The sequence below is a fragment of the Mytilus edulis genome, chromosome 3 (assembly GCF_963676685.1).
Source record: "Mytilus edulis chromosome 3, xbMytEdul2.2, whole genome shotgun sequence".
NCBI lineage: Eukaryota > Metazoa > Mollusca > Bivalvia > Mytilida > Mytilidae > Mytilus > Mytilus edulis.
Window position 1 is genome coordinate 63,207,627 of NC_092346.1, and position 23,219 is coordinate 63,230,845.

Genomic DNA, 23,219 nt, shown 5'->3' on the forward strand with positions numbered 1-23,219 from the left:
TAAATATTGCCGGTATATTTAACGACCATTCTGTTAAAGAACAAATTCCTGGATATTTTGACAATACTGAGCTACCTCTTATTTGTTATATTTACAAGAAATCTACCCGGAAATTTGTGTTTAATTATAGTCAATTGTGTAAAGATGTTTATATCAGTGAAAATACACCTACTTCATGTAATTGCAGTAATTCCGAATATATTTATGGACCCATTTCCCATGTTATAACAGGAGATCTTAACATCGTTCAAGACCGAGAGTTAAAATCATTCCTCAGTAAAGGACCTAAATATCGTCCCCCGTCAATTATTAATTGGAATGAGTGTCGTAATATCATCCACGACTCACTCCATGCTTACTGTATGAAATGGATAAAACGGGAAAAAGCTGACAAAAAATCTTTGGACTCTTTTTTTAATTCAGTAATGAAGATAGTTGATATACGTATTCAACATTTTAAAGAACATTTTACTATAAACAATAACAACAATAAACCTATTTCTTGTATCAAACATAAACTAAAAGAACTAGCCAAGGAATTTGTTTTTGTCCCGGCAGATAAAGCTGCTAATAATATTATTATTGTTTGACGTAAATTCTACATTGAGGTTCTGAAAAAGGAAATCACCAATTCACCAACATTCCAACTGACTCCATTTTCAGAAAACGAAATCTGTAACAAACATAAACTTTTAGGCACCGCTTTACAAGCAGAGCCAAATACAATGAAAGTCCCAACTATGTATTGGCTTCCGAAGCTACACAAAACCCCTTACAAATATAGATTTATTTCGTCTTCAAGCCATTGTTCAACTACTAAATTGTCTATTCTTCTTACCAGCACACTTGGTACAATTAAAAACCTGATAATAAATTGTTCAAATAAGGCCTTCGAAAATAGTGGAATAAATTACTTTTGGAGTGTCAAGAACTCGTTGGAATTACTTGATAAATTGCATGCTTATATTGGTGATTTTGAATCTGTTCAAAGTTTTGATTTTTCTACCCTGTATACCACATTGCCTCACATTCTCATTAAGAAAAAATTCACACACCTAATTAAATGGGCATTCAAAAAATCAGAATGTGAATATATATGTTCAAACTCTTTTAGGTCATTTTTTAGTAGCAATAAACAAAAAAACTATGTTAATTGGACATGCTTTGATACTATATATGCCCTTGAATTTTTACTAGATTACATTTTTGTTCGCTTTGGGGATTCCGTATATCGTCAGATTATCGGAATTCCAATGGGGACTAACTGTGCACCACTTATTGCGGACCTGTTTTTGTATTGTTATGAGTTACAATTTATGACAAAAATAAGCAAAGACCCATCGAAACAACATCTGATTAACAAATTTAATAATACTTTTAGATATTTGGATGATATTTTGGCTCTCAATAATGACGACTTCAGTATGTATATTAATGAAATTTATCCTGTTGAACTTACTTTAAATAAAGCTAATACTAACAATGACCACTGCCCTTTTCTCGATCTTGATATCTATATCACTAATGGAAAGCTGAATACTAAAATTTATGATAAAAGGGATGATTTTTCATTTCCTATCGTTAATTATCCGTTTTTAGATGGTGACGTTCCCTTGTCACCATCTTACGGTGTTTGTATATCTCAACTTGTACGATTCGCTCGTGTATGTAACAATGTTTTAGATTTTAACGAGAGAAATTTATGTATTACTGAAAAATTATTACACCAGGGTTTTCGATATCACAAACTAGTCAAAACATTTACTAAATTTTATCATCGGTATAAAGACATCATTCGTAAATATGGCTCAACATGCAGACTTCTAATACGTTCAGGTATTTCACATCCAATTTTTTATGGTAATATTCTTTCTAAAGCACAAAGGTGTCAGTATTCACCTCAGTAACTTACAAAACCTTTGAATAGACTTATTAAGAAGGGATATAATTACGATACTGTTGTCAAGTCATTAAAGATTGCATATTTTGGCGTTAATATTGAGTCACTGATAAGGTCTTTGCATCGGAACTAAACACATTTATTCTAAAAACAGTTGTTGGCATGACACGGGTTATGTTCTTCTCATATATGTTATGATGGTATAATACTAAACCACTAACGGGAAGGATTGTGCCTGATGTTCATATGATGAAATCATAATCTTTCAGTCAGTTTAGTTGAAGTCTGGAGCTGGCATGTCAGTTAACTGCTAGTAGTCTGTTGTTATTTATGTATTATTGTCATTTTGTTTATTTTCTTTGGTTACATCTTCTGACATCAGACTCGGATTTCTCTAGAACTGAATTTTAATGTGCGTATTGTTATGCGTTTACTTTACTACATTGGTTAGAGGTATAGGGGGAGGGTTGAGATCTCACAAACATGTTTAACCCCGCTGCATTTTTGCGCCTGTCCCAAGTCAGGAGCCTCTGGCCTTTGTTAGTCTTGTATTATTTTAATTTTAGTTTCTTGTGTACAATTTGGAAATTAGTATGGCGTTCATTATCACTGGACTAGTATATATTTGTTTAGGGGCCAGCTGAAGGACGCCTCCGGGTGCGGGAATTTCTCGCTACATTGAAGACCTGTTGGTGACCCTCTGCTGTTGTTTTTTATTTGGGCGGGTTGTTGTCTCTTTGACACATTCCCCATTTCCATTCTCAATTTTATCAAAATATTTCCATTTCAACCACTTTCATGTGTGCTTAAACAAGAACCAAAACAAAGCTTAATGTAAACTTTGCCTTATGCTCAGGAAGCCCTTTTTCAAATTTTAAAAGTAACAACATTTATAACAAACCCTCAAAGAACCCAATCTCCCATACAGACAGAGTTGTCCTCCCTTCCTCTTCAATTGAGGAGGGAAGGACAATAACTCTGTCTGTATAGGAGATTGCAAAGAACCTTCCTGTCCAGTTTTTGTTCAATTAGCTCTTGAAAAGAAGGACTAATTGAAAACTGGATTAGATATTTATTAGAATGTGAAAGTACAGTACAAATTTCATTCCTGCTAGTTGTTGCAAAAATATTTTACAGAACACAAAATACAGATCTTCATACATGCATCGCCTATTGTTGAATACCATATGTTGGCTTATTTGCTTATATCTTTTTCATTAGGACTGTGATGGATAGTTGTTTCATTTGAAATCGTTCCACATCTCATTACTTTTATATCTATAAATGTCTATTGGGATTTTGTGAATCTGGGTTGTTGCTGAAATGATGTATACCCAATTTTTTCTTTAGTTCATATGTAAAAGAAATACCTTATTGTTTTTCATCTAAGAAAAAGGAATAATACCTGTTTAAAAAAAATTGTTTTCTTCCGATTACAAAGGTAACCTTGGCCACTGTTTTGATTAATAACATACATCTTATCATACATGCTCCTGTATCGACAAAATATCAATGACACAGTAACAAAATTTGATTATGATTTAATACCAAGATGAAAGATTAGTCAGAACAATGTGAAAATCGAAGCTTAGCGGTAATACTGTCGTGCCATTTAATAAGAGGTTTCATTACAAAATTGACATTTTGTTAGTGACGTCTTTTTGTAATGTCACTTGCATTTTCATGGTTTGATGGTTAAGAAGTGAATATAACAAAGAGGTTTGCCATCCCCTCAACACATAATTGTATTATCTTAGAATTTCAAAGGTTACAAAAAATGTTGTAAGAGATGTTTTCCAAAGTTTTTATCATTACACTGGTCAACCCGAGGATACTGCTGCATGGGGCATTTCTAGATTTTCAGTCATCACTACCTTTTGTCATTAAAAATAATGAAATATTTGTTCGTTATTTAACCTAAACGAATTATCTTCTATAAATCCTTAGTGACACCAATAAGTTAATGATCACAGCTGACTTAAGACTCCTGTTGAAAGTTGTTATGGTTATTAAGGTCAGATGATCAAGACAGAATTTAAGGTCAGGTGACCAGAAAAGAAAATTAGGTCATCTTCTTGACAGTTATGGAAGAGGAAGTAAGAGACACACACCTTTCTAACAGTAATTATTTCACATAAGAAAGGTCAAATCAGGCTACGATGAAAATAACTACAAAATAAATGTATAGTCTACGCAATATATTTTTTCAAAAAAAGTCTGTACAGGAAGCAATATATAATTCACTCACTTATTGACAAAGGTATTTAAATATGTTTTGCTGGGATTGGTAATGGACACGATTATTAATAAATAGTACTATAAATGGACTGACAGAGGAAGGAAAAATACACTAAGTTTTGAGTTCAAAATAACTCTGTATTTTAAAATACATTTGTTGAATCAATATATCAAAGAAAACCAAAGTTAAACAGCTCTTTTTCAGGATTGGATAGGTATAACCAGAGCAAGAAAACACAAGTGGGATGGCCAAGAAATGAGTAATACTGGGCAATATGATTTTAAAAGCTTATTTTTGATAAAATAAAAGAAATATTGTAGTTTCATGTATAATTGCTAAATTTAAACCTTTATACAGATAAAAATTAAATCTTTTTCAGAGAATAACAAACAAAATAATTCTATTCTTTCCTTTTCATCCATCACATTTTTGCTAGACAGAGTTCTTTCTATTCATCATATGATATTCAAAATTATTCTATTCATAATGAACAGTAGTGACCATTTTTGGGCACTTCTCAATTTTTATATCAATTTTTCTTTAAAAAAAATAACGATTTGTTAAAAAATAGACAATACTTGCAGTTTACCCATTTATAAAATAAAAATTATCAGCAGATGCCAAGAAGTGCATCAGTCGATTCTGAATTTATGGCTACTAATTTAAACTGAAGTGCTCAGTATATACGGGAATCATTATTTTTCAAGCTAAAGTACATTCAAACAATGTACCAAACTCATCCATTGCCCTTAGTGAAATGACCAAATTATATGACATTCATTATCTGTCTTCATTTCTAACAAGACTCCAAACATTTAGTTAACTGTCCATAAATAAGACTGTTTTTCCATTAAAAGAAAGGATGTATGAGGCTTCGTTATGAAAATGACAATCAGGAATGACCTGCAGCTGAAAGTTTTCAAAGAACTTTTTCCATCAAGTAGATTTCCTTTTATTTTGTCATTTTTTAACAGTGTATTACTTTTATCAAGTATGTTTGATATGAATTCGTCAAAAAAGGATAATTATTATTAAGGTTTACTCAGTGCAAGTGTTCTCATTGCCAGGATGAATAAGAGTTTATTCAGTGCCTTTTCAACTTCTAATGAGTAAACTTGTTATAAATCATCAATTTTTAAAAATGCAAGATGTACAAGATGCCACAAAGAAAAGTCTTGCATGTCTACCTGATTACATACAAAAATAAGAAATGAGCTGTCAAATTCACAGCAAACTGGGTTTACTGTATTTTGCAAGGCGCTTTCATGCTTTTTTGACCTGCCACATTTTTTTCCTATTTTTCAAATTATCAAGGACCATAATGACATATATGTAAATAAAAATCTTCAATGTAAACTTGACCACCATTTTTCTATCAGTAACAGTATATTAAAATTTTAAGAACATTGGGTGAACTGTTAATAAGTAATAATAAACTAATTGCATATAAACGACATTAAGGGCACTTTTACAATCTATCAGAACTCCCGAACAGCAAAAAATGTCATAATCATATTTGAACACCTTTTTGTCATCAGTAACAGCATATTAGATTGAGCATTGGTTGAGCTGTTCATAAATATTTGCATAGAAATGACAAAAAGTTCCTTTTTCAAGCTATCAAGAACCATAAATCCTGGAAGTAAACGTGAAAATCATCGATACTGAAATTAACCTTCATTTTTTCATCAGTAACAACATATTAAAATGTTTTCAAGCATTGGTGTAGATATTCATAAGTGATAGCACAGAAATGAAATAAAAAAAAAAGGTGAAATTTCAAATAAAATAAGGTCCATAACTCCTGAACTGAAAATCATCAATAATTACTGTGGCCTCCATTTTCTCACAGGTTACAACGTATCATAATTTGAAAACAATTGGTAGAATGTTTCAGAAGTAATTCAACAGTAACGACTTTAAGAGCCATTTTCCAATATATATATCAAGGGCCTATAACTCCTGAACATAAAAGTGAAAATAGTCATTAAGACTTGACCTCCATGTTGTCATTAATATCACATATTGTTATTGGTATCAAAATATTAAAATTTTAAAATCAATTATTGACAGCTTTATAAGTTATTGCAGGGAAACAGTTTGTGAGCCTAATATAAGATGTTTTTTGCTGTTTGTGAACCTTGTATGTTGTTCTCTGCTAATTGTGAGTTTTCATTCTGATAAATCATGTTTTCTTGTTATACAAAATGCTGTGGTGTCCAATTTTTAGGTTATTCCGATTATCTCTTTTAAAAATTACTTATTATATCTGTTCTGTCTAATTTCATTTTTTAGCACGAAAAAAAATTAACAATGGCTTCCATTGTCAAGTGCCAATCATTAATAAAGAATGTGTCCAGCATTAGTACTTAGATGATCAATGACAGGTTACAGATCATACAATTATCTAATGACAACATTTCTCAACATATACTAGACAATTCTGGTCTGACAGATGCTAAACTTAATTGAAGTCAGGTAAACTAGGAGCTCTAAGAAGCATTGCACTTTATCAACTTAAATTCATAAGAGTGGCTTAATTTAACCCTCAACACATAAAATAGTCATTTCTACAACAACAACAAAATATTCATTTTCAGGCACATAAATTCCTTTTTTGACTCATATCTTCTCCTTCCAAGAATTTTTGGAAATTGTTCACAGCAGAACCTTTTTGGAGTTCATTTAATTTCCACATTTATACTGACATCGGATGGATTCATGATTTCAAGCATCAAACTGTCTCAAGTCATTTAAGACCCTAATTGTTTAGGCCTCCTGTTTAAGCTTATTTTTGTGGAAACCAATGATGTCAACACAAGCCTAAAGTTGGTTTGATTCCTTTTAAAAACTGATATGTAAATTCAAAAATATTTGCATGCATTTCTTGTTGCGATTGTTCTAGAATGGGCAAAAATGTGAGTTTAAATTAATTTTAGGAGAATCTGCATACAAACATATGTATCAGATATCAGAAAGCCAGTTTTCATTTTTGTGATAATCAACCTGTCGCATTATTGGAATTAATAAGAAACCTCACAATAATTTCCAAATTTACAGTATGTATTTAGATTTTGGATTTTTGGATTTTTGGATTTTTGGTCATAATAGGTAAATGTCATTTTGTGTCAGAAACCTTTGCTGCATCAAATATTTAAACAAATATTGAAGCTTGCCCCAACTGTTTCGACCTCAGTGGTCGCAACAAGTTGCGCCCTGCAGAGCATTTTATTGGAACTTCCTTTGGTAATTCTTTTATTAATTTAAATTCTACTTATCTATATTTGATGGTATGTTGGTGTTTGATGCCAATATCAGCTGTATTGTTGCAGTCAAACTTTTATTGGTGAAGGAAGTATCATGCGAAATCAAAACCTTCAGTAGGAAAACAATCTAGCAATTGTCAAGATAGAGAAATAATAAAGGGTATTGTTCCCTTGATACATGGTTTATCTAAAGAACCAAAATTTCTTAATGTGTGTTCAAACCATAACACTATTTTCTATTTTATTATTATTAATTCCGAAATTTTTGCGATTTTTAATATTGTTGAGAAAATTGGGATGGGATACGTGTTTTTCCCATTTTAAATTTTGATAGCATTATTTGTGAGCAGAATTTCAATAATCAATAGTTTATTTGGTATTTTTGTACACTGTTCAAATGCACTCAAAAATTTCCAAATTTATGTAGCATTTTTTTTTTCTATCATCCATTTCATATTTACCTAAGATACGTTGTATATCACTTAATTACAGTCAGCTTACATAAAGCAAGAAGATTTCAAGTCAAATATAATGATGCCATAAAGGTTCATATGACATTTTATAACAGACATAAGACTAATAATACCAAGACAAACTAAACAATATTTTTCTCGTAACTACCGGTAGACTTTCGTCAGGTTACAAGTACAAAAAAATCAAGACAAAAGGAAGAATCCGAGTAAATGTTTTGTCTAGGGATGACGTGAACTGCAGTGCATGCCAAGGAAAAGTAAAGGTCACAGTACTAGGAATCAGGTCGAACATCAAAGTATGTGTCTCTTTCCTCACTGTGTCCTCATTATCGCAACAATAGCTTCAAGTAAAGACACATCTGGCATCTCGTGAGACTTCCGTTATTAATTGTAAACAAAATCTAACATCATGTCATTAGTAGACAATCACCTTCATCACTTTCTGACCTTTAAACAAGTCATATGATCAACTCGGGGATGCTCTTTGTTCTTAAGATCAAGGAAATGTTAAAATAAATACTGGTAAATGACATTGACTTATTTACCGTATTATCAAATTTAAAGTGAACTTGGATTAAAATGAGACATTGCATAGAGTAACAAGAGTGCACACACTGAAATGTCTCGCCTTCTTTACTATAAATCATTGATATTATGTTGATAGTCCAAGTATAAAGCTTTATTACAACTGTCACATAAACTTAACATAAACCAAGATAGCTAAACAAAGACCAATGAACCATGAAAATGAGGTCAAGGTCAGATGAACCATGCCAGGCAGACATGTAGAGCTAACAAAGCTTCCATACAACAAATATAGTTGACCTACTACTTATAGTTTAAGAAAAATAGACCAAAACACAAAAACTTAACACTGTGCAATGAACCGTGCAATTGAGGTCATGGTCAAATAAAACCTGCGGGACTGACATATAGATCATAAAATATATTTCCATACACCAAATATAGTTGACCTTTGGCATAAAGTATGAGAAAAACAGACCAAAAAACAAAAACTTAACTATAACCACTGAACCATGAAAATGAGGTCAAGGTCAGATGACACCTGCCAGTTGGACATGTACACCTTCCAGTCCTTCCATACACCAAATATACTAGCCCTATTGCTTATAGTATCTGAGATATGGACTTGACCACCAAAACTTAACCTTGTTCACTGATCCATGAAGTGAGGTCCAGGTCAAGTGAAAACTGTCTGACGGGCATGAGGACCTTGCAAGGTACGCACATACCAAATACAGTTATCCTATTACTTATAATAAGAGAGAATTCAACATTACAAAAATTCTGAACTTTTTTTTCAAGTGGTCACTGAACCATGAAAATGAGGTCAAGGACATTGGACATGTGATTGACGGAAACTTCGTAACATGAGGCATCTATATACAAAGTATGAAGCATCCAGGTCTTTCACCTTCTAAAATGTAAACTTTTTTTTAGCTTTTAAGAAGTTAGCTAACGCCGCCGCCTAGCCGCCGCCGGAGCCGCCGCCGGATCACTATCCCTATGTCGAGCTTTCTGCAACAAAAGTTGCAGGCTCGACAAAAATGAGAAAAAAAAAACGAACAAATTGTGGAAAAAAATTGACAATAAAAAAAAGAAAGTGTGGTTTGATTGCCAATGAGACATCTCTCCACAAGAGACCTATTGACAACAATGAGCAAAGCACATACCCCATAGTCCTTTCTCATACAAATTAAAATTGCAACACTGACCATATCACAAACTGGAACATGTAAACTATACAAAAGATTCAAACTAAATAAACCATTACTGAAAAGGCAAGGTAGAATAATCTCTATGGAATGACATGTACCAATACTTATACAATTGTTACCAAATATCATTGATTTACCACTAGTGGTTCACCTTTAATTAAGAGCTGATTATAAACTTTATGAGTTGCAGCTAAAAAATTACAAACCTTAGTCTTGTAATTTCGACTCCATCGAGAAGAGATGAAAGGATAGAGGTAGATTTAAACTGGCATACTAATATATCTGTCCCATATCAGCATTCTTGTTATTGTTTGTATTATAATTTTTTTAGTCAAATAAAAAAATTGAATTTTCTGCTTTGTCTAAATTATTCATTTTGTAAGTGTTTTGGGCTACAACTGCCGAGACTCTGCAGTTTTTCAGACATATATTTAGGTTTATCACCTAAGTGTGTTGACCTTTTTATACTATTTAGGTTTATGGTGTAACACCTAAGTGTGTTGACCTTTTTATACTATTTAGGTTTATGGTGTAACACCTAAGTGTGTTGACCTTTTTATACTATTTAGGTTTATGGTGTAACACCTAAGTGTGTTGACCTTTTTATATCTTTTGGTGTTTTATTTTTGTTGAGTCTAATAGAAGTATACCACATATTGCCCTCTATTGATACACAGTGACATCTAGATGTTCATAACACAAAATTGATGCTAATCAAATATCTCTTTTTTTCTTATCCTGTATGCATTTACACCAGTTCTAATCAGATTGATAAATTTTGATAAACCACATGTTGATTAAATTTATCTCCTGTAATTCCATGTCATATCCATTCTGAACATCGTACTCCAAAGTCTACCACTTTACCCCATGAATACAATATTAACTCATTCTTGATAGCTACATTTCCAATTTTTTGTAATTAATAGTGATATCCATTTGAGTAAAGTATAAATCAAATATAACTTTGATGACATCAATTTGGTAGCTATTATGGCCCTTTAAGTCACATAAACAAACCTGGTTTGAATGTTGGTCTATAAGTTAAAAGACTTTATCTATCTACTATATTTTTAAATACCTCATTTTGGAGTCTTGCCTTGTAAATCTCACAATCTTCTTCTAACAAGCACAGGACCAATCCTGAAGAAGAGTAAGAATCATTGAATTAGATTAAAATTACAGACTAAATTTTCAAATTCAGTCTCTTAGAGAGTAAACTTAAAATCAATGCATATTTTTTAAGGGGGCAGCTGAAGGACGCCTCCGGGTGGGGGATTTTCTCGCTACATTGAAGACCCATTGGTGGCCTTCAGCTGTTGTCTGCTCTATGGTCAGGTTGTTGTCGCTTTGACATATTTCCCATGTCCTTTCTAAATTTTAACATATATTGAGCTTAGAAGCAAAAGTGATTTCCCTACCCTTTTATACAAGTTTTGTTGTAATCCTATGTAAAGAAGTAGACTTATCATCAGGAAACATCTTTTCAACATTCATTTTGGTTTGTTTAAGGAAACAATGGTCTAAACCATCATAGACATAGTGATCAATTCATTTATCCTCCATATTAAACTTAGATGAATGATGGACGGTCAGACTGACAGATGTACTGACAAGACTGACAGACTGACAAGTCAACAGATAGACAGACAAGACAAAAACTGTATAAGCCTGCTTCATTGTAGATGTATAATAATCTTTTTGCTGCCATGATTTTGTTTAATTGCTGTGGTGCACATGGAGTCCAATAAAGCTAAGATATGGATCACAGGGCAGGGTGGTTAGAATGAGGAGGTGGGTAGGGTGGAAGGTAATCTGCCCCATAAATGGTCAGCAGGTGCAAAAAGCATCAATTTTGACATTTTGTGTCCTATCTATAAGACTGAGGTATGCTGATAGATGTGTCTCATTTATCTGCATGTAAACATGCTAAAGAGAACCCCAGGGAACCCATTGACTTCAAAAGAGTTATGTTCAGAGTGAACCTGATCTAAATATGAGGGGGGATAGGACCTTTATCGGGACTCCGGGATCGGGTGTTTTTAAGCTCGGGATTTCGGGATTTACCCCTTCGAGATCCGGGAATTCTTTTTTTCAAATTTCGGGATCCGGGATTTAACTTTATTTAAATTCAGGACCTCGGGATTTCGTGTTTTTAAGCCCGGGATTTCGGGATCAGGACCCCTCCTACCCCCCCTCAAATATGGTAGTATAAAGAAGGTAATTTCTTCAAAAAATCATGAATTTGCAAGTTTTTGGCTTACCTGGACCTGCAGAAGGAAGAAGTTTTTTCCTTGATGTATTTCAAAAATAAACATGAACAGAAGTGATATTTTTCCCCTAGGGTTGTCACAATTTTTTGAAGTATTTGGTGTTTGTTTGGTGTGACTAAGACTCAGAAAGGAGGCTCACCCCTCAGAATTAAACCATTTTTTTTTTCAGATTACAATTCATGAGGTTTGTATTTGGGCTCAAACTGTGCCTTACAGTTATACCTGATAAGCATGACAATCAATAGCCTTAGGTTGAGGGATCATGCAGTAATTTCTAAAAACTTACTAAATTCAGTTGACGTTGAAAAGAATGGAGAGCCATTGAAGCAAAAAAAAACTTATTTGGGTAGAACTCTTGCTGTACTTTGAACAGTGGACAGAGAGGCTTTTTTTTCTTATTTAAAAGTTTAGCCAAAGTTTATTATGAACAACAGACAAAACACACCAATAGATTGGAAAAGCTCACATTGTACCCTTAGGGCCAGATGTCAGAGTTAAAAACAAGAGTACTTTACAACAGACAAAACATAAATTAATCTATATCTTTAGGTCAATGGCCCAGAATTAAGTTCAGTTAAATTCTATCTTGGCTCTTAACATATCCTTCTAATGTAACAAAGGCTTCCAGCTAAGTCTGTCTGGTTAAAAGTTGTTTTCAGGTTTGATAGTAAACAAAAAACACAATAATTAAGTGGATCATGATGTGATTAAACAGCCTTTACCTTTTTTGTTGTTCATTAGGTGGAAAAAAGTAAAAACCCAGACTTCAGACTCCCAACGGAAATGAAGCGACAATATGAAACAGCTGTAAGCAAAAGGTTACATATATCACAACTACAGGACACTTACATATAAGTGTTGTAATTACAGACAAACAATGTCCTCAACTCAGTCACAAATGGAAAATAATGTTTTTTATCATTATAAGCTTTTAAATTTAATATTTGAAAGCTTTTTTTTATTCAATATTCTATTTAAAAAATTTAATACCCATTTAAAAAAAATGACCTTTTCTTTTATTTTTTAACATTGGGTATAGGCAGGAACATACATATATTTCTCTAATTCTTCGTCAATTTATCCCTTTCTGCACCCATTCTATAAAAAAAAATTTAATCAACGTGTGGTTCGTTTGATCTCAGTACTTCATTGGTTAAAATCCGATTATGACGTCAATTTTTCTTGCTTTCCTCTGAAATTCCTACTGTGACGGCATGAAAAAAGGCGACTATGCCTGATGACGTCACATAGAAAGAACACATCTTTTTGCAGATCATTTGAAAAGAAGGAATAAGTTTGCCTGCATAATGTTTAACCAGATGCTCCGCAGGGCGCAGCTTTATACGACCGCAGAGGTTGAACCCTGAACGGTTGGGGCAAGTATGGACACAACATTCAAGCTGGATTCAGCTCTAAATTTGGATTGTGATTAAATAGTTGACACAGCATAGGTTTTGGACACAGAATGAATGTGGTCTAATGAACTTAAAATATTTGTTTTGCCTTTGAGCAATTCACTATGCTGTTGAATATTAATCCTCTTAAAAAAATTTAAATACATCATAAAATATTAAAATGTAACAAAAGGTGCTTGTTATCACTGAATGGTAAAGATTGTTTTAATTTATCAGTTGGTAGTAAAAGTGAATATACATTGTATATTGTATAAAACAATGATTTAGTTATTCAACTACTATTCTGGACAAAGAAAGATAACTCCAATCAATTGAAAATTTCTTGCTATTGCACAATATTGTGCAATTAGATATTTCGTGCTATTGCGCAATACTGTGCAATTGAAAATATTTGCTATTGCACAATACTGTGCAATTGAAGATTTCTTGCTATTGCGCAATACTGAGCAATTGAAAATTTCTTGCTATTGCACAATACTGTGCAATTGAATATTTCTTGCTATTGCTGAATACTGTGCAATTGAAAATTTCTTGCTATTGCACAATACTTAATATAATCATTTTGGATCCTAATTTGAACCAACTTGAAAACTGGGCCCATAATCAAAAATCTAAGTACATGTTTAGATTCAGCATATAAAAAAAGCCCAAGAATTTAATTTTTTTTTAAATCAAACTTAGTTTAATTTTGGACCCTTTGGACTTTAATGTCTACCAATTTAAAAATGGGACTAAAAATTAAGAATCTACATACACAGTTAGATTTGGCATATCGAAGAACCCCAATTATTCAATTTTTAATGAAATCAAACAAAGTTTAATTTTGGACACCGATTTGGACCAACTTGAAAACTGAGCAAATAATCAAAAATCTAAGTACATTTTTAGATTCAGCATATCAAAGAACCCCAAGGATTCAATTTTTGTTAAAATCAAACTAAGTTTAATTTTGGACCCTTTGGACCTAATTAATGTAGACCAATTTGAAAACGGGACCAAAAATTAAGAATCTACATACACAGTTAGATTCAGCATATCAAAGAACCCCAATTATTCAATTTTTGATGAAATCAAACAAATTCAATTTTGGACCCTTTGGGTCCCTTATTCCTCAACTGTTGGGACCAAAACTCCCAAAATCAAACCCAACCTTCCTTTAGTGGTCATGAACCTTGTGTTTAAATTTCATAGATTTCTATTTACTTATACTAAAGTTATGGTGCGAAAACCAAGAATAATGCTTCCTTGGGCCCCTTTTTGGCCCCTTATTCCTAAACTGTTCAGACCTAAACTCCCAAAATCAATCCCAACCTTCCTTTTGTGGTCATACACCTTGTGTCAAAATTTCATTGATTTCTAATTACTTATACTAAAGTTATTGTGCGAAAACCAAGAATAATGCTTATTTGGGCCCTTTTTAAAGTTTTTTGGCCCCTAATTCCTTAACTGATTGAACTAAAACTCCCAAAATCAATCCCAACCTTCCTTTTGTGGTCATAAACCTTGTGTCAAAATTTCATAGATTTCTATTTACTTAAACTAAAGTTATAGTGCAAAAACCAAGAAAATGCTTATTTTGGCCCTTTTTGGCCCCTTATTCCTAAAATGTTGGGACCAAAACTGCTAAAATCAATCATAATCTTCCTTTTGTGGTCATAAACCTTGTATTAAAATTTCATCAATTTCTATTCACTTTTACTAAAGTTAGAGTGCGAAAACTAAAAGTATTCGGACGACGCAGACGACAATGCCAACGTGATACTAATATATGACCAAAAAATTTTCAATTTTTGCGGTCGTATAAAAATCATTAGAGAAACAGATTCCACCACCAAATCTCGTGTAATACGATATTTATCCACTCTCGACAGTTAAATTTTAAATATTTAAAACACTCGGGCAAGCCTCGCGTTTTAAATTTGAAAATTTAACTGTCTCAAGTGGATAAATATCGTATTACACTCGATACAGTGGTAGAATCTATATGTCTCTGGTTTACATTGTAGGCAATCATTTGGTATCATATAGTAGATAACTTAACACCTACATATATCTAGCATCAGTATGGTATAAAATACTAACACATGTTATAGCTGTCATGTTAAAATAAGCATATGATAGATATCCGGTGCTGCTGTACTTTTTTAAGCTGGTAAGCAGACTTCCTGGTACTAGTATATATGAGACAGAATGAGTTAGCACTTTTTAGCAGGAAGTATCTGAAGGTGATCAAGAACAAATAATTCAAATTGTTCAATTATCTATTTAGTTGCTTCATTCTGTAAAAGTAAAACAATTGGAATTCAGGAACAAAAGAAAGATGCCACATCACAACATTGACTCAGTTTTATAACTGTTAGAATTGTTTATATTACAAATACTTGCTTTAAACTTAAGACAGAAACAAAGTCAGTGGCAGACATGATTTGAAGATGGATTAAAAATATCTAAGAACATCAATACAACTTTTTAATCCATATATCATATCAATGCAGTCAATAGTTGCCAAAAAACATAGAACACAGTATTGAAAGAAGCAGAAAGGATTGAAGAAAAATAGGAATCATAGGGGTAGCATACTTCTAACTCCTTTAGAACAAGAATAAATTAATTTTTTATTTGTGCTTAATTTTAGTTGTGCATAAATTTTAGTTGTGCTTCAGCTTTGGCTTGTTTAGATATGTACTAAAGTAGAGAGCCGTGGTGTAGTGGTTAGTGCATCGGACTACTAACACAAAGGTTCCTGGTTAGATTCCCGGTTCGGGATGAAAATTTCAGGGACTGAATTTTTGGCTCTCCCTTGACACCATTTGCGAGTATGGTCTCGAGGAAACATTGATAGTCAGTTGGAAGGATATGATAAATGGCTGACCCGTGTTAAGAGAGAGCCATATCTCTTGCACGTAACAGACACCCTTGTAGATTTCGAAAAAGAGCAGGCTAATTTCGCTTCAAGGCAGCACTCGCACCCGCAAAATGGAAAGGGATTAATATAAGTTGCAAAACTTGTTTCCCAATCCACTATAAATAAATATGTTTAAACTAAATAGTGAAAACATAACTTTGGGGGTTTAAATGACGAGTTTATCTGGGTATCATCCTGGGGTTTACTTCAGGTTTGCCTAAGTGCTTTGCATGTATTTCAATATGCCTGTGCTGTTATATATCTTGTCTGCATGCTGCATGTTTTAATGTTGTGTTTATGTTATTTTATATTCGGTAAAAAGCTCTTAAGAGCTTATGTTTGTATTGTTATATGTTAACCGAATCAAAATAAAACTTTCGTATTCGTATTCGTATTTCAAATTCAAATTCATTTTATCATTTTGGTCTAAAATGACACAAGAACAAATGAATTATTTATAAGGCATCTAAATCTTTCTGTTGAAAACATGAATGGTGATATCTTTTAGTCATAAAAAAAAGTTCGTATAATATGACTGTGAAAAGACCCATAACTCTAGAACACCAACCAAAATAAATTTCAAAATCTAATGCAAGTCTTCATTCGCCAATCCCAAGAAACAGTATAAAGTTTGTACCAAATAGATCGTATAATACTAGAACAAGTGCATGAATATTTTTTTTAAATAAAAGTATAAGCTTTCTTACATCAGTTAATTCCATGGGAATTGGTAAAAGCAAATTTTGAGTTATTGAACAAAGTTTTGACCCATTGAAAGACTGTGGTATCCCATATAAAAACATCAAATCTATAACAAACACACAAAAATAAGTCTTTTGATAATTGGTCATTAGTAAATTTTATCACTGATACAAATGAATAGGAATTTATCATAATAAATAAGCCCGTTAGTTTTCTTGTTTGAATTGTTTGACTTTGTCATTTCGGGGCCTTTTATGAGGTTTGGGTTCGCTCATTGTTAAAGGCGGTACAGTGACCTATAGCTGTTAATTTCTTTGTCATTGGGCTCGTGTGGAGAGTTGTCTCATTGGCAATTATACCACATCTTCTTTTTTATATGTATGGTTTGATGATAAGATTTTTAGGAAGCAACAAAGCCATGTTTGAAGGTTTTTATATTTTACCATATTTACAACCATTAAGAATAAATTGATACACTATTTATATAACTAGCCTGACATAATCATTAAACACTTGTTTTATGTAAAAGCTATAAAATCAACCACAGAACATCTCACCTGAGAATATTTGGTCTACCAGATTCCCAAAGGTCACTTTATTTTCATCAATTGACATATGTGTGTAGGTGTTCCTTTTAAAAATTCATTCCTGAACATACATCTAGTAATTGGGCAATAAAGGGAGAAATTTTATCTAAATTTCATAAATTTCTATGCTGCATTAAATCTGTTGTTTGTAATTTTTCACGATGTAGAAATTGAATTTAAAACTAATGACCAAGCCAAAGAAGAAATGATATTCAAATAAAACACGATTTAATCTAAAGATCAATAGCTCAAGGCAGGTGTCAACATCTTTAAACACAACAAAGGGAAATTCAGGGTAATACTGTATTAATAATAAAATAGTACTGAGAAAGTTTAAATACAATAAGTTTATTCTATGTGGACTCATAGGAAAACATAATTTTAAACTGTTAACGTCAACAATAAGGTGGCAAAGTGAAGAAAGGTTCAACATCAGCTTAAAAATAATGTTACTGACATGTACAATGACACCAAACCACAAATTCCTTACATTTATTAGACTCATTTGCTACAGTAATCAAGGGCCATAACTCCTGAAGTGTAAATTGGCTAAATCCATCTCCATTTTGTCATTAGAAAATTAAATTTAAACTACCTCAGGTATAATTGTTAAATCAATCATTGACCATAGGTCCAGAATAACACATGAAAAATGTCAAAATCAGATTCTTCATCAATATTGTCATCTAGAACAAATTATCATTGTTTAAAAAAGGTTGATACAGCAGTATAAAACTATGTTTTTCAATCAATCACTTATGACCATATATACCTCCTGAACAGCAAAACACCAAAAGAATCAAATTAAAACTTAATGTCCATTCTATCATGAGAAATAAAATAGTGTATAGTCAAATTTGAAAAAGATTGGTTTAACATCTCTCAGTCTAGCTATCATACAGAAAAATAATAAAATGCTATTTTTAATCAATCAAGGACCATAATATCTGAATCACATAACTGAAAATCTTCAATATGTTTTTGGACCTCAATTTTGCATGAGTAACAACATACTGTAATCTGAAAAGGACTGGTTAAATGGTACTAAACTTATAGCCCATCACATCCATTAAGCATCCATCAGGAACAGATGTTATGGCATTGTTTAATACAAAGTTTCAAGGGGAACTTCTGATAGGTGGAACAAATATATGTTGACAGAGTGAAGCATCTCAGTTTCACCTTATCATAAAATTTGATTGGTTACCTCAACAGGGGATATGAGCCCATATACCATGTAATCAACCATAAAACAAAGATCAAAATGGTTAATATCAAGTTATCAATGTTGAAATCAGGACATTTCAGAATAATACAATTCTCATTCGGACTTCACACAGGATTTAGTCTTAATATATTCCTAGTCAGTGCCAACTGAGGCCTGCCTCCAGGTTAGGTATGGGATTTTCTCACTGTGTTGAATACCTATTCGTACTTTTTGGACGGGTTGTTGTCTCTTTGACACATTCCCCATTTCCATTCTCAATTTGATATCCCAAACTACTGACATCTCTGGTAATATAACACCCTTACACTTACAGGGAATATGAGCCCGTATCAATGTTAAGATCAGGAATAACACACACACACAATGTACATACTAAATTAAGTTCCCTTTGCCACATACTGTAGTACGGTCAATAGTCACATTTTAAAACAGAAGAACTTAAGACAGAATTTGTTTTAAGTATATTTCATGCATAAGTCTAGCAACATTTGTTTAAATTTCATCTTAAAAAAACATTAATACTTACAAATAATGCCCATTGTACTAATTCACTATACCAGTATCTGTTCCCCTGTTACATGCATTTCATTACAAAATCCAGTCCATTATAAATGCAGAAACTTCTGAATTCTGCATATTGTACCTGCTCCATTCATTGTAATAAGATCTGAGTGATCCAAACCTTAAACAAATAATCTGAAAAAGATGAACTGAATTTATATATATAAAGTGATACAGACTTTGCCTTATGGATATATGTTAATAATATAGTTTATTTTATACACCCACACAATTGTAGCTGATCAATGCTCCAGTCCTATTACAACTTACAAACCATCCGGTAAAGGAAAATTGTTTTGACATAATATTTCCTATGTCAAATGGATTTGTTGCACTTAAGCTATTGAGAAAGACTATTTCTTAGGCTATTGTTAATGACTTTTACAAGAAAAAAGAACTTTCTTTGTATGATGCAATACTATAAAATGCATGTCAACTATTAAATGAGTATAAAAGTACATGCACTTTAGGGTATGACTTGCAGAGTCCTTATATTTATTATCTTACTTTTAAGTGCAATTAATTTGATTATACTTTGATGTATACAAATCTCTCATCTACAGATTATTTTTCTCTAACTTTTAAATTTATACAGAGGGAAATTCAAATCTACTGATGTATGATTATCTTTTTGTATGCGGCTGTTCAGAACTTTTTAATACTATAGCTGGCCATGGAAGTAAGTATTTGACTGATAGATGTCTACTGGAAAACAGGAAAAGCTTCTAGTAGGTTTGAACACATACTCATACAAGTATGCACTTAAAATGCAGGGTATGTTTCAAAAGGGAATGAACTCTTGCTAAATTGAGAACTTTCATGCACATATTTAGGTGCATCAACATTTTTAATAAACTTTTAATATTTCATTTCCATGTAAAAAAATGTTTTTCTGTTACAAATCACAATGTATTGTTTTATTTGTATACATGTCATGCTGTCCATCAAGGGCACTTGATTGGAATAATAAATATTCTTATTCTTTTTATATGTATATGAGCTAGGATATGAGAAAGACTAGTGAAAGTATTTTTTCAATCTAACAAGAAAGATTCAAATTTAAAATGATTTGTTAAACATTTGTATATTTTAACAATTAACATGCTTAATACAAGAAGTAATGCACATTTTCTATATAAAGGTAACAAGCAGTTTGTTTGATTACAGAAATACAAGTTCATCAATGGAAGCCAAAATGTTAAAGATCACAGACAAAAATGTGATTAGGACAGTATTTTAGAGATTGACATTTCATCACCTTCCAAAGATGTTGATAACATATTTGATCCACAATAAAAAATAAATGAACTAGAATTCAATTACATTTCTAACTCTACAATCGCATTTTACATGCGTCACATACAGATGAAGGAGCGACAATCTGAAAAAATTTGACGAAATATTTGACGTCACATTGTCAATAATCTGTAGAAAATGATCATGTGGGTTTCCCTAAAGTAATATTTTTTGTTTCACCAACCACCCAATTACAATTCTCATTACAACATCAAACCTAATAAATTGTTGAAGAAAATATCAAGACTCACGTCACACATCATCAATATAAAAACAATTTCTTTAAAACGAACGGATTATTGATTCAAGAACCCCAAAAGTTAAATATGTTGTAAGGTTAGACCCAATGGAATCAGGAGAAAATGTCAAAATTAGAATTACTGGTCACCAATCAATATCAATGATTCGTTAATTCTGAGTGTATTGGGAGAATTTGATCAGTTTCTAGATTTTACTAAGTGACAATAGTGTTACATACTTCTTTGCTTAAATATAAACGGAATACTAATAAAATGAAATTGAATGTCAATATTATTTTTCTATAAGAATACTATATTAACTGGCTGAAAATAGCTAACAGATTTTCTTTTAGAAATTTTAAATTTGGACATCAACAGCTTGGTGAAATTACTTATTACATTAATAAGAAATGATTATCGTAAACATAATATGACATTAACAAGATGTTGGTATGAAAATGTGTATATGTGTATATAGAAAAAAATAATTTAAAAAAAAATCCGTTAAATACTTTACATATTTTTTTTAACCATGAATAGGTGTATAGTTTTTCAATGGAAAGCTACCACAACTAATATAACCAGCATTGTTGTCTTCATACAATTCTGTCATTATGAAAATCTCTCAATATTTTTTTTGCTATCAGGGTGCTCTGCAGGAAAGAAATGACTTTTGAATCTGTACACTCACAGTAAGAATTGATTGTTTGATAACCTCAGGTGTAACTCATTCATAAAAACAACAAGATTGGTGTATACTATCAAATGCCTAGTTCCTTAACTTTTTAGATTTAGATTTAGCGTACATTGTAGAAAAAGTTGCCATCTTTAGACAAGACAATTTAAGATAAGAATATAACTTTGAATACAGGGCTACTTTTAGAACCATTATAAGTCAGAAGTCTGACATACTAAAGAGAGAATATTACTAAAAAGCAGCTCACGAATCCATTATTTCAAAAATATACCACAACTGCTGCAAATGACAATCACATAATAGTTTAGATAATCTATTGCTATAACTGAATCATGTCCCAGTTTGTTTTAAGAATTTAATACCAGCTTAAGCCCCAAGAGATACAAATGTGTGGGCTGATACCAATTTGTGTTTTTTCTATAAATGGTTTGCGGTAGATATGGTTTTGTTGGCTGAGTTTTAGGTTTGATTTTACAGTTCTGACATTAAAAATACAATGATGCCTTTATGAATAATGAAGGAAGGTAAATATTGAAAACAAGTCATGTGAGATTTCTAACCATCACTGACTGACAATTCTTAACTTTGACCTTTTCATTAAACTTACTGAAATTATTGAAGATCTCACTAGAGGCAAAAATTTAATTTGATATAAATGTTTAAACATTGTGCTTATACTTAAAATGTTTTAAATAAATTGAGGCTGAATAAAAAATATTACAGCAGCTTGACATAATTCATGCTGGTAACAATATTATGACATTTACCCAGGTTTGAAGCATTAATGTACCTGTGGTTACAATTACACAGTTTTATAGACGACTGTAACTACATTGAGGACTTGGTAACATGGCTTAACCTATGACCCTAGATTTAACCCATTTTCTAGATATAAAACAAGAGGCTCTCAAGAGCCTGAATCGCTCACATGTATTTCAGAGAAGATTTTTAAATGTTAGCAAACTTGATGAACAAATTGTGTAAAATGGTCTTTAAAGGGCAATTACTCCTAAAGGGGTCAATTGACAATTTTGGTCATATTAACTTATTTGTAAATCTTACTTTGCTGAATATTATTGCTTCTTACAGTTTATATCTATCTATAATATTCAAGATAATAACAAAAAAAACTGCAAATTTGATAAAAACACCAATTCGGTGGCAGCAACCCAACAATAGGTTGTTTGATTTTGTCTAATAATTTCAGGGCCGACAGATTTTGAGCAATTTAACAATCTTACCTCATGTCAAATTTGCTCTAAAAGCTTTATTTTTTTAGATATAAGCTTAAAACTGCATTTGACCTATATGTTCTATTTTTAGCCATGGTGGCAATGTTTGTCGATGGATCAAAACTTCGGATACACTTTATAAACAAGATACACTAAGGAACATTTAGTTAAAGTTTAAAGATAATTAGCCCAGTACTTTCGGAGGAGAAGCTTTTTAAATGTTAGCAAACTTGATGAACAATTGATGGTCAATTGACAATTATGGTCATATCAACTTTTTTGTAGATCTTACTTTGCTGAACATTATTGCTGTTTACAGTTTATTTCTATCTATAATAATATTCAAGGTAATTACCAAAATTTCCTTAAAACTACCAATTTAGTAGTAGCAACCTAACAATGTGTTGTTCGATTCGTTGAAAATTTCAGGGCTGATAGATCTTGACCAAATGAACAATTTTACCTCA

General features: G+C 32.0%; 1 protein-coding gene across 2 annotated transcripts in view; it reads right to left on the bottom strand.

Annotated features, from left to right (window-relative positions):
• Positions 1–23,219, bottom strand: part of LOC139517094 (protein dispatched homolog 1-like) — a 73,776-nt gene that overhangs the window by 35,933 nt on the left and 14,624 nt on the right. For both annotated transcript variants that reach the window (XM_071307773.1, XM_071307774.1), the window contains exons 3-4: positions 19,254–19,423; positions 10,699–10,760 (exon numbers count right to left, since the gene is read on the bottom strand). In XM_071307773.1, coding sequence (XP_071163874.1) covers positions 10,699–10,703 — 5 coding nt within the window. In that variant the 5' untranslated portion in view covers positions 10,704–10,760; positions 19,254–19,423. The remainder of the gene's footprint in view (positions 1–10,698; positions 10,761–19,253; positions 19,424–23,219) is intronic.